At 40.1% G+C, this 13,096-nt stretch overlaps 1 protein-coding gene and 1 long non-coding RNA gene across 2 annotated transcripts; both read left to right on the forward strand.

The window, feature by feature from the left end:
• The first annotated feature begins 2,266 nt into the window (after positions 1–2,266).
• Positions 2,267–5,458, forward strand: LOC117514879 (transcription factor 7-like 1-D). Its single transcript, XM_034175455.1, has 8 exons — positions 2,267–2,344; positions 2,513–2,546; positions 2,671–2,900; positions 3,258–3,365; positions 3,503–3,608; positions 3,968–4,089; positions 4,488–4,568; positions 5,432–5,458. Exons 1-8 carry the CDS (start codon positions 2,267–2,269, stop codon positions 5,456–5,458), a joined length of 786 nt encoding a protein of 261 aa, XP_034031346.1.
• Positions 5,459–5,742: 284 nt separating this feature from the next.
• On the forward strand, positions 5,743–6,450 carry LOC117516398. Its single transcript, XR_004562388.1, has 3 exons — positions 5,743–5,848; positions 5,987–6,027; positions 6,340–6,450. It is a non-coding gene; the product is annotated as an uncharacterized LOC117516398 (long non-coding RNA).
• Positions 6,451–13,096: the final 6,646 nt, after the last annotated feature.

Here is a 13,096-nt window from a genome sequence, read left to right on the forward strand (position 1 = left end):
AGCTGGATTTTTAAATTTGAACTGATATTCACTATTTCATCTCAAGTGTTATAATATGTGAATAACAAATAATATGTGGAAACAGTACGAGGGTAGTCATAGTGAGCCTTAGAACTTTTCATCCTACCCTCGTATGTGGCACATAGAAGTTTTAATTTATTTACCCAGAGCTCTTCAGTAAAATCCAAAATCTGACTGCTGACATTCACAGCAGTGTTTTCAGGAACTGACTGAATATTTTAATACTTTGAAGCAGCTTTAGTTTAAAATCTGACACAAATTACATCATAGCCATTATAGCATTTAAGTGTAACATTTAAATTGGAACATCATTCTAAATTTACTCATAAGCCTTATGATGTCATTAATTTGAGATAAGAAAACATGCAAAACTCAGTCTGGGTGCTCCGGGTGTGAATTCAGGAAGATTGATGAAATTATAAAGAAATTAAATGTTTTGTCAAACGATGGTGAACAGATTGGACGGAGGCTGTGACTCAAACTCTTCTTACACTTTGGTGTGTTTGATGGGACGTCAGCTTGGTGTTTAAACAGACTTCTACTTTTTCACAGGACACACAAACCAATCAGGATGGAGAGAATCAACGAAGAAGTAACACTGGTAAGTGAGATCCATCAGAATGACTTTTGTCATTGGGTCAAAGGTCACAGTCTGGTTCTGAACTTTGTAGAACTAAATGAAAGAGGTGTGGAACAGCTGGTGGGTCAAGAATCACTTTTTCTGTGTGTGTGTGTGTGTGTGTGCACAGGCTGAAACCAGCTCAGTGATCAAGCTCGCCCTCGACACTGTGAACATGGAGCCAGCAGGATGGTTGTAAGTCAAAAACACACAAGCAAACACAAGCATGAGTTATTCTGAATTCCCTCAAACAGTCAGACCGTGTTTGAGAATCCGTTCAAACAGCAGATAGTTTGTATTTTATATGTTCTTCATCACAGTGTCATCAAAAACATGTGACAGCTGATTACTCAAAAATTAAAACAGAATTCATTCATTCATTCTCTTTACCCACTTACTTCAATCAAAGGTAATCGGGGGGTTGGAGCCGATCCCAGCAGTCATGGGGGGGTGAGGGGACGGGGTCCACCCAGGACGGTCGGTTTGTAAAAAATGTGTGTATCACAGGACTGACACACACACACACACACACACACACACACACACACACACACACACACACACACACACACACACACACACACACACACACACAGACAGACAGACAAACTCATTCACACCAATGATCAACTGAAAGTTTACAATTCACCAAACCTGCACGGTGGGTTTAGAAAATGACTGAATTAATGCACTAGAGTTCAATTTATCACCACTATGGTACTTGCAAAACAAATTTTGTCTTTGTTTAATCAAAGTTTCCCCCGATATCTTTGTGTGTGCAGCCATGGAGGGCCAGTGTATGACACAGGCTTCACACTCCTCTACAACCATCCTTCAGTCACACCGTAAGTCAAATCATCTGGACGATGCAATCTTTATTTCCTGTGACTGACACACGACATATAAAAGTGTTTTCTCACTGAGAGACTTCAGTCCAGACAGAAAATTATTTCACTTAGTAATAATAAACAACAGAATTAATATTATTATATTTACATTCAATTGACAAGGTTTCAGTGTGTGAAATGCATCTTTGTCTCTCTCTCTCTCTCTCTCTCTCTCCATGCAGCAGTGAAGATCTCCTCTATGATCCCACGTGGATCTCTTCACAGTCCGTGTAAGTGGCTCCACACAGCTTTAATGAAGATGAATCTTCTTTTTTACTGACTTGTGTCTGTATATAAATATCTGGAATATAAAAAATAATCAGATGATAACACAGAAAATAGATGACAGACGTACTTTCATTCTTTCTCAGAAGCTGTTTTTGAGACTATGTGGAGTAAATGAAAAGTTCTGCCTCCTCCACAATAATTTTAGTGATGAACGAGATGCTCAAATGAATCATATCTCTGCTTTAAAGCTTCAAATGTTCTCTATCAGACAGTGTTGTTACTTTTCCACCTTGTCACCTTCCCTTTAAACACACTTAAACACCAGTTTTTGTGTATAGTTTGTGAAGAAATCAGCTCAGCATCAGTGACACACACACAGCTGCTTGCACCTCTGCATCATCAGTGTTATTAAAATGTGCAGATAGTCATCAGCTTGACTCTGCTGAGGAGAGTAAAATGTTCTTTTTTTCACTTTTTGTAAAACAGGTCTGCACCTTATTTTCCTCTTTTCATGAGGAATCAGGAGGAAGAACAGATGGCAGAATGTGACGTGACAGACACCATCATCACCGACGTTCAGGAATACCTGGTGAGTGTGTGTGTGTGTGTGTGCGTATGTGTGTCCACGTCCAGCAGCTGGTCCTTCAGATTGAACCCCGTCAGCTCACACATGCTGCATGTCACTGTCACAACATTAGACTTAATGAATTCATGATCACAGCGACGCTTCACTAATGTGTTAAATTTTATGGTGCAGGATCAAGAGTTGGACACAGTCGGGGACGTGGAAGGTAAGACAGTCAAATATTTGTAATTCACATGAAAATATATGCAAGCATCAGAAATAATTTCCATAATAAATCCAAAATGAGATGACTGATGTGCAGTTGGTTGGTTGGTTGTTTGACCCCGTAGCTTCAGAAGATGAGCGTGAGCTGATGGAGCCTTGGGAGGCATCAAGGTCTGAGCAGAGACCTCAGACCATCAGCTGGAACCCGACACAGGACAGACAGACCAAAGTCAATCCTGACATGAAGAAGCCACCAAATGCTTTCATACTGTTTAATATGGAGCAAAGACCTTTAATCTGCAAAGAGCTAAAAGTGAAAGACAGCGCCACCATCAGCAGGATGCTCAGTGAGAAGGTAGGTGGACAAACTCCTGTGCAGCAACCGTACTTTTTATGGACAACCAAAGACCAACTCACTGACTCAGAGAGTGTTGGTGAAAGCCAGTCAAGCTAAAATTAAAACTCACCTGAGATCCAGTTATTGTGATCTCCAGTTCAAATTTGGTGACACTCAGATTTGTCTTTGGCACACGAAAGTGTGGCTGAGACACGGACGAGAGCAGTCCTGTGTCCCCCTTCTGGACATATGGCGAGCATGGGATTAAAATATGTTTAATGTGATTACTGGAGCGCCATGGACAACCATATTCTGGGGCAGAACTGATGCTGCTGTGTGCACTTTTTCTGAGTGTGTGTTGTCATCTGTCCACAGTGGAAAGCTCTGAGCAAGAAGGAAAAGTCCAAGTACACTGAAAAGGCTGCTGAACTGAGAAAACGCCACTTAGAGAAGTTCCCCAACTGGTCCGCCAAAGACAACTACGTGAGTGCCCCCTGCTCATAGTCAACTCATGTTGCATGTTATTGTCACTACGTGAGAGTCACTGGATTTAGGAAGAGTGTGAGACGTCTTTGTATGAGTTGATAACACACAGAAAGTCTCGTGTCTGTTTGGTGCAGGGTAAAAAGATGAAGAGGGTCATGGCCACGCCCACCAACTGGATGGAAGGTAAGATGATGTTACTGTCAACAAGAAAGTATTTTTATCTGAAATGTAATATCATTAGTTTGTTCCCAATTATGTGTGTGGTTCCACACTCCAACACAATATTTGAGCGTGTTGGAGTACTATCTAAAACTATCCTACATTATTTGTCTGATCATAATGATTCCAAAAAGGTATAGTTTGGACAATCTATGACTGAATGCTGTGGAGTTATGGGGTAAAAACAGCAAAAAATGGTGACAAAGGTCAGTTTCAGTTTGTACAGGGGTCAAAAGTTAAAGTTGCTCCAATTTTAGAACTTGTCACTGTTTAAAATTAAATATTGTGACTTTATAAATGTAAATGTTAAACTTAGAATTTCCAGTCAAATGATTAAATCAAGTGCATTGATTGATATGTGTTTGTTTGTGTCCCTGCAGAGTCAGAATACTCGCCTCCGTCCAAGAAGTCTCGTCTGATGTCAGAATGTGAGACAAGAATTCAGACGCACACAGGAGTGAAGAGAAAGCATGAGGTCCATCCTGAAACTGAGGATCAGCGGGTAGGTTTCCATCCTCATGTCCAGGAAAGACACTTGTGGAGCTACAAATATATCATACTTTTATTCAAATGAGGCCACGAAATTCTGGCCTTTAGTGTTTGGGTGATAATTGGGTTTTAAATGTTGCACAACTTCAAAAACAAAAGCCAGATGAAGTGGTGATTCTGTCAACAAACTACTTTAAAACAGCTGGTACGGCAGAGCGAGGGGTATCACTTAGTGAGTCTGATGACAGATCTCAAGTATCTCAGTATTTTATGAGACATATTAATTATGGGCGTGGCCGTTGAAGAACTGGTGCTCAGTGTGAGTCCATGTTAATATTTGTGTGTGTGTGCAGTCGTCTGTCGTTGTGTCAGTGTGCTGCCTCACAATGTGTTGTTGTTTGTCTGTCATAGAACTCTACATCAAAGAGAACACGAGTTGAAACAGCTCACAAAGAGAGACCCGCCCCCTCCACCTGCTCAGCCAATCACAGTGTGAGTAAACTCTGCTAACAATCACCACAAACATGTTATATCTGTTCATATCAATGATAAGAGTGAAACTTTTTGTGGACGTGCATTTATAAAAAGACTAATGAGCGTGGGTTTTTTTAGGTTCCAAAGCAGACGTGCGCTGACACTCACACTGGGGTTGAAGGTAAGATGGTGCTTCTGTCATAAATACATGCTTTAATGTTTAATATCTTGTTTGAAGTCACTTTAAAATAAGGTCAAACATCCAAATATCTCATTATGGAACCAAAGTACACAAAGTAAATCTTCCAAGGTAACAGTCAAAATATATCAATATATTGGTTTTAAATATTGAGAAGCGGGGAGGCCTGATCTGGGCACAGTTCTTGCCGTGGTCAAGTTCACCCAAATCAAAGAGGACAAACACTTTAAGAACAACAACTTTGAGCTTTTCCAAAACAAACACAATTTGTTTGATTTTATCATCAAAAATGTTTTTAATGCATGTTTATGAAACAGCATTAACACTTCGGTGGACTTGATGCTGTGATCTTTGTTGAGTCAGTGGACACCTTGATTATGTCATTGAAAAGGAATCCGTAAGGATCCATAAGGAATTGGAATGTCAAGCCTTGAGATTGTCCTTGATCAAGACTAAGATCCGGCCTTTCAGTGACTTCCTGAACTCGGCCATCACATGTGTGTTTGTGGTGAAAGTGTTGAACTTGTAGAGACCTTCACTGATCTCCACACTGACATTCATGTCTTTGCAAAGAGATGGTTCATTTCCAGAGTTGGGACTAGACCTGTTGTTCCCGGATAGACCCTGATTAACATTTTAAAAGCACTTTTAAAAATCCTGGTGTGATTTGTTCATGTTGCAGCTGGTGCAGCAGAGTCCCAGAAGATGAAGTACGTTAAAAAGCCGGCCAATGCCTTCATGATCTACATGAGGGTGGAGAGACAGGGAGCTGTGGCGCGATACAAAGTGACAGACAGCGCCCAGGTGAACCAGCTTCTGGGAAAAGAGGTGTGTGTGTGTGTGTGTGTGTGTGTGTGTGTGTGTGTGTGTGTGTGTGTGTGTGTGTGTGTGTGTGTGTGTGTGTGTGTGTGTGTGTGTGTGTGTGTGTCTGTCTGTCTGTCTGTCTGTCTGTCTGTCTGTTAACTGACTGTGTGATGTCATCGCTCCACAGTGGAAAAATCTGACCAATAATGAAAAAGCCAAGTACTACAAAATGGCAGAAGAAGAAAAAGCCCTCCACTCCCAGATGAATCCCAACTGGTCCTTCAAAGATAACTACGTTAGTGCCCCTCCACATATTCTACTCACACATGTTGCATGTTATCATCACAACATTAGAGTCTCTGAATTCAGAATCAAAACAAGATTTCTTTTTCATTCTTTGATTAAAAAGTCTCTTGTCTTTGTTTTGTTTCAGCGTAAAAGGGCGAAGAAACGTTCATCCAACTGGGTGTAAAGGTGAGAAAATATGACTACGAACAAGAAAACAGTTTTATGTGACAAGCAGTATCTTTAATATAAGATCATAGAGCGCAAAAGCTCCTGCAACCCTGAAATCAAACAAGTTATATATATATATATATATATATATATATATATATATATATATATATATATATATGTGTGTGTGTGTGTGTGTGTGTGTGATGTTTTATGTGGTCAGCTTCATTTTATTTGTTCATATAATTTATATAATATACATACATTTATATATCAAAGTTGGCACTTCATTATTATTTTCTTGTCTATTTGTTTATTTTCAAAATCCAGAAGGTGGTTTTCTGTAAGTTGCTGGACCTCACTGAGGATATCAGAAGAACCTGCAGAGTGGTGGAGCCAGACGACATTTCCACAGAAAAATCAAAGATCCTTGACTGAAGAATGAATTTTTATGTGAAAAATAAAAGAAAATAAATGAACAAAAAAACCCCAGCCTTTTTTTAAAAAAAAAAACTCTTGAGTTCTTTCATGTGTGTATGTGAAGGTTGATGTCATGCACAGTGTCAGTTTGCTGCAAAACTGACTAATAAGCAGTGGTGGACACAGATAACCAAAAAATTAACTTTGATAACAGATAATCAGATAACTAAAAAGTTATCTTTGATAAAGATAAAACAAACCACCCAAAAATGTATCAGAAGTTATAGATAACCAATAAATTCCAGTATTGTCTCTGGTACATTTGCAACTACTAACAAGCTGAATTTGAGTTTTAACACCACGATCGCTTCTGGTAGCATCAAAAGCGACAACAGACACAAACAGTGAGCCAGCACATCTGTCTTTGAACATCTTGCCCCCTGCTGGAAGCTCTTGCTCACTACATGGCTCCCAGCACAGACGCCACAAAGCTCAGCTCTCTACCCAATCACAACACTCCGGTCAGGCGGAGGTCTTGGAAAATAAAGCCCTGCTGAGTTATGGTTTGTTGCATAAATAAAATGAATACTGATAGAATAACTCCATTAATGTCAATTCTGTCATTTGTACAAAGTTAAAATATAATATAATATATCTTTTAATGTTGAATAATGCACTAATTCTGAAGTTTTGTAACAAATACAGACAGATCGTAAAGGATTCTGGATAAAATGTGCCTCTGCAAAACACTGATTGGTTGAGTCATTCATTATGTAAACCAACACGTTAATGTGATGTGTGTCATGTGTTGGTGTTTACAGATAAATGTGCTTTTGTAAAATATTCCATTTTTTTATTTGTAAAAACAGGCATTATTACGGAGCCCTGGAAGTACGGAACCCCGGAGAGGTCACTTAAAGTGATTTTTTTTTTCTGGCCATGATAATTTGTGCGCACGTTTTCATTTAATTGAGCCCATGAATTAATAAAACATGCTCTCGAATTAATAAAACGTGTACACGTAATAAAACGTGTGCACAACATCATAAAACGTGCACACAATATAATAAAACACTTCCAGCCCTGGAAGTGTCATCGCAAAATGTTTTGCATGTGGAGAGAATGTGCGCTCATTTTATTATATTGTGTGCAGTTTGCACAAAGCAGTTTGTGTGGACAGAGAGAAAAGTAGACGAAGAGAGAAAGTTGTTCTATTTAGTCTCACTCGCTCAGTGTCCTGTTGTCTCACACTGCCAATAGATCAATACTTACCATCCCAAGGCAATGGAAATGTCCATTTTCCATCAGTCACTGCATCTGCACCTCAGAAAGTTTGATTTAGAAATTATCAAATGACAAACTTATCAACAGATTTGGGCAGCATTAGAAGAGAAATAATGAATCTGAAATAACGTAACAATTAGAGGTGCATCGGTACTCATCACTGAATGGAAAATGCTTTGATGAAATTATGATCTTTAGACAACTTAAGATGACTTGGCCTGTCATGGGGGCGGGGGGCTGGTAAGATCACTGTGCCGTGACCTGTACCCGGACCTGACGGTGTTCCTCGAGCCAACACTTTGCCTTGACCTGGACACGTCGCTGTGTCTGGACCTGATGCTGGATCCACAGCTGGACCAAGTAGCATTTAAATTTATTTTAAATCATCTGGACACAATACAATACGATGTCATAACACTGAAACAGACTAACCCTACTGGCTGACCAACAAGAAGTGCTGGAGACCAACCAATAGAAGGCGGTGCTACTGATGTTGTGCCTTATCCTGTTTCTTTACCTGGAGCGATGCCCGTCCCTGGAACAACCTCTTGTTGCATGTTGAGATGCTGAAAAACACAAAGAATGTTCTTACACAAGGCCTGATAAAAATAAAATAGTGACTTTAAAGTGTGATGAGATGAATACTCACTGGGTGTCGAGGTGCTGTGGTTGCATCGTGACGGTCTGGAAAAGACAAAGAATATTCAAAGATGCAGAATTATTGAAATGAAACAAAAAGGTGAGCAAATCTGCTCATTATTGCCAAAAAGACCAGATATGTTCTCTTAAATAAGCAATACCAGACTATGGACTATAGTTGTTTGTCAGTTAACGAAAACAGCCAAGCAAACAAAACATTACGAATTGGCTATTTATTTACAAAACAGAAAAAGGATCCAGTACCTGCTGTAAAGCTGCCAAAGAGTTCACAGTTATAGAAGAGACGGCTCACAGCACCCCAGCTAAGTTTTCATACTTCATCACACAACAGGGTTGCTGCATAAAATACGTGATGTTTCGACAAGTTAAAATAGCCAGTCGACAAGAACACACCTGATGAGCTTGTTGTGTATTTGACTGCAGACCCCAACCTGAAAATATTACATCTCAGGGACCCGCATAACTGAATATTTGTTCAAAAAATGTTCATAATTATCCAAGAATAAAAATGCCAAAAAAAGTTGAGATTTTTTAAAATAGCAGCTCTACACACTTATTTGTGTACGAGTTTTAAATAGCTGAAGCATAAATTACAATTAAAGTGGTAAAAACCATGGACCCTTAACTACAATAACATATAAATAAACCAAATTTATTCCATTTGTAACTTGAATATAAGGGTCTGCTCCTAATTATCGAACATTTTTTCTAGAGTCCCCTTGAAACCCCTGATTCTGTTGTTACACCAAGAAAAATGGGTGGGGGTTTTTTTCACTAGATGTGAAATTGATTTGTACTTTACACCAATATTACATTGTCAGCCTTATTTTCAGGTTAACTTCCACCTGACCATCATGGCTAAATGATTTGCAGATAATAAAATAATTAGAAAATAAAACAAGAGTAGGCTGTATCATGAGGCTATTTTCATTAGATTTTTTCCACAACAAACTATTTTAAATTTAATTTAATGTTATGTACTTAATTTTAACAAATCCCTAAATAGTGAAGCAGAGAATATAGTCTTGGCTTGATATTCCCAGCTCATGATCATTTACAGCTCAAATTCACTATGTTGTGTTTTTAAATATTTGGCGCACAGCCCGTTCAAATCCATATGCTTGAATCTCTCGCCCCCTCCAAACTCTCACAGAGGAATGAAATAGAACTGTGAAAAGACGTTCTTTTAAAATATGAATGTACTTTGCCTCAAGTAATTTTTTAGCCCTAAAAATTACAATATCCGCTGATGCAGTCTGAACGGTCCCCCCCCCCCCCCTTTGGCATCAGCAGAAATTCACCAATTATCACCTCATTTCTTCTTCGAACTGCACCCCAGTAATCATCTACCTCAGTGACAGATATCTGAAGCTTTTGTACAACAATCATTTTCACATAAATCAGCATTAATTCATAATAAAAGAAGGGGGAGAGCGATCAGAGCACCACACCAGTGCGCCTGAATCAGACATCCAAACCGATCAAAGGGGAAAATGTGACTATTAACCATCAGATGACAAAGTAAAACTGCTCAAATCATTCTAAAGTCAGTTTTAAGCAGAAACGAGGCGATAATCGGTGACACGCTGCTGACGTTCCAAAATGACACATGCAGTGAAGGCAGGGGGAGTGATAAGAAGTGGGGGCCGTTCAGACTGTGACACCTGACCTTGGTGTCCCCCTATGACCCTGTCTACAACCATGTACACAACATGTGGCCATGATTTGTTTCAAATTGCACTTGCTAAACAAAAACTGCCTTGTCTGAGCCACAGTGCTAGCTTAGCAAATTTAGCTAGAGACAGTTGATGGACTAAAGGCCCAGTGACACAGCACTTAAAGTGTACCTGGAGTGCATTTTAAAAAATAGCCATTTAAATAATCACTAGTAATACTAGTGATCCCATCAGGTTATGCTGCTAATGAGTCCTCGTCAAGTAAGCCCGAGTTCTAAGTCGTTGCTCTGTCCATCAGGCATGGTCAGTGACATGTTGCCTCCTACATGGGCTGACTGAACCCCGGTAGTGATGCACCATCGTTGATTTTGGCGATTGGCTGGACTGCGGTGGACTGGTCGGGTGCCACCACGTGTCGTCCCCCAGTGAATACAGTAGAAGAAGAAGAAGAAGAAGGAAAAAAACAACAAGAGAGAAGGTCAGGCATCTATACAGTATTCAACAAACGGTAGCAGTTAAAAGAGTCAGTTCATTCACACGCCAGGAGGACACCTGGTTCACCAGGTTAAGAAAAGGCCACACAGCACTGAACAGTGGTCTACACACAATAGGGAAGCATGAGAAGGGGATGTGTCCATACTGCGGAGATGCAGCATGTACTCCTGACATGTAGCCAGTACTCTGAGAAGAAAGAGGAACTTAAGACTAGGGTTGGGTATCGTGAACCGGTTCCTTTCGGGTATCGTTAAGAAATGATTTGATCCACCAACATCAGTACCTTTTTGCTTAACGAGGACAACCAATGACTTATAAAGGAAAATCATGGAAATCAGCATACAACTGTATGTAAAGGTTTACAGTCTAAACAGCCAGTGTGAACAAAATATACAAGAAGATCTTGTGCAAATGTCTTCTAGTCATTTCGCATAAATTTGTTGTACTTGCTGTAAAGAAAAAGTTTACTGTTTCAGCACTCTGGACAAATAATTTCCTTTGGGATAAATAAACTTGATCTTATTTTATTAACCTTTCAAACAAACTAACAGTACTTGTAGTCACACTGCGTTTCCACAAGAGGGCAGTATTGTCTACGTAGGTGAAAAGATCCGGCTGAGATGGGCTGAGATAAAAGTGCTCGATACTGAACGATAATCTCGGGGGAAGAACTCATGATTAAAAAGAAAAAGGCATTCATTATGAGAACACAAAACAAAGTGTCTTATCTCAGTCAGACTCATGAAAAGGCCAGCAATGGCCACGGTCAGTCCACTTTCCCTGTAACAGTGCAGATAGCGGTTATTGAAATGAAAAGTAAACACAACACCTCTAGTCTTTGCACAGAACCTGCACAAGCTTGTTGGTGTCCAGTGCAGATTGCAGCCACTTCAGCAGAACTTCAGAAGACTAACCTCCGCCATAGTTACAGGTGCAGCACGCAGCAGTTTTTTGGTCTCGTTCGGACTTATTTTTAGACTTGAGCATTTTGCAAGTGATCAGAAAGCATAAAATACGAACAATAAAAATAAAACTGGGATTCTAAAAAATTAAATAGTGCTGCAGAACAAGCCAAACGCACTTCTACTCACTAAACGCCATATCGGAAGTCTCACAAGATGTGTCTGAAAGAAAGATTAAACTACAGTTTATTTGTAATGGTTTTTTAAAAGCACAGACATAGCAATCGTGTAGCCAAGAAAATAGGCTTTGAAGAGACATAGAAAGTAAATCAGGCTCTGTGTTTGCAGCCCTTGTTTTTTTCCAGATTCACTCAGGCATCAAATGACTCACCAGAAGGAAAATATGGAAAGAATTCTCTGGAGTTGGCACAACTGTGGTTTGGGTTAAACCCTCTGTTGTTCACTTTTGCCTTGTTTGTGGCTATCGGGGATTGTCCAGAGAAACTGTTGTTCCTCACTTATTGGCTTTGCTGGAGAAGCCGGACATATCTGGCATAGCATGCTGCTGGAGGCTTTGTCACTGAGATTACAAGAACAGTGGAGAGAATCACAACACAGAGTGGAGTGGAGAATGTCCAATCCCCACACCCTGTCCTACTGTCAAAGAACTGGTGGATCATACTTTAATTTTTTTTTCTGAATACAGCAGATTCTGATTAAGGGGGTGGATCCAGGAAATTTAAAACAATTTCTTTAATATTGTGAGATAGTACAACTTACCAAATTTTCATTCAGTTCTTAGAAATGACTGTGTGCGTACACCATCATGGGGGAAAAAAAAAAAATCAGGCATATGCATAATGAAACATTCATTCATTCATTTTATGCCACTTATCCGGGCCCGGGTTGTGGTGGTAGCAGACTAAGCACCTCAGTCCACACTCCCCTATTCTAACTCTTCATGGGGATCCCAAGATGTTCCAAAACCAGCTGGGAAATAAATGCCTTGAGCACACCCCGGGTCTTTCCCTGGTGCCTCCTCCCAGTTTAATGTGTCTGGGAGACAACCCTATGCCCAAACTACCTCAGCTGACTCCTTTCATTGCGAAGAAGCCACAACGCTACTCAGAGTCCCTCCCAGATATTCGAACGTGTAACTCCATCTGTGAGTGTAAGCCCAGATACCTGACAGAGGAATGTCATTTCAACTGCTTGTTTCTGCGACCTTGTTCTTTCAGTCATTACCCAAAGTTTATGACCATAGGTGAGGATAGGAGCGTAAATCAACTGGTAAATTGAGACGCTCGCCTTCTGGCTCAGCTGTTTCTTCACCATGATGGTCCGCGACATCGTCTGCTGTATCTCAGATGCAGCCCCAATCCATCTATTTCAATTCAGTTTCAATGTATTTTCATTTATATAGCGCCAAATCACAACAGAGTTGCCTCAAAGCGCTTCACACAGGTAAAGTCTAACCTTACCAACCCCCAGAGCAACAGTGGTAAGGAAAAACTCCCTCTGAGGAAGAAACCTCAAGCAGACCAGACTCAAAGGGGTGACCCTCTGCTTGGGCCATGCTAGAGACATAAATTACAGAACAATTCACAGAACAATTCACGGAAGAATATACAAGAAATGCTATTGCGCACA

The sequence above is a fragment of the Thalassophryne amazonica genome, chromosome 8, assembly GCF_902500255.1.
Source record: "Thalassophryne amazonica chromosome 8, fThaAma1.1, whole genome shotgun sequence".
Taxonomy (NCBI): Eukaryota; Metazoa; Chordata; class Actinopteri; order Batrachoidiformes; family Batrachoididae; genus Thalassophryne; species Thalassophryne amazonica.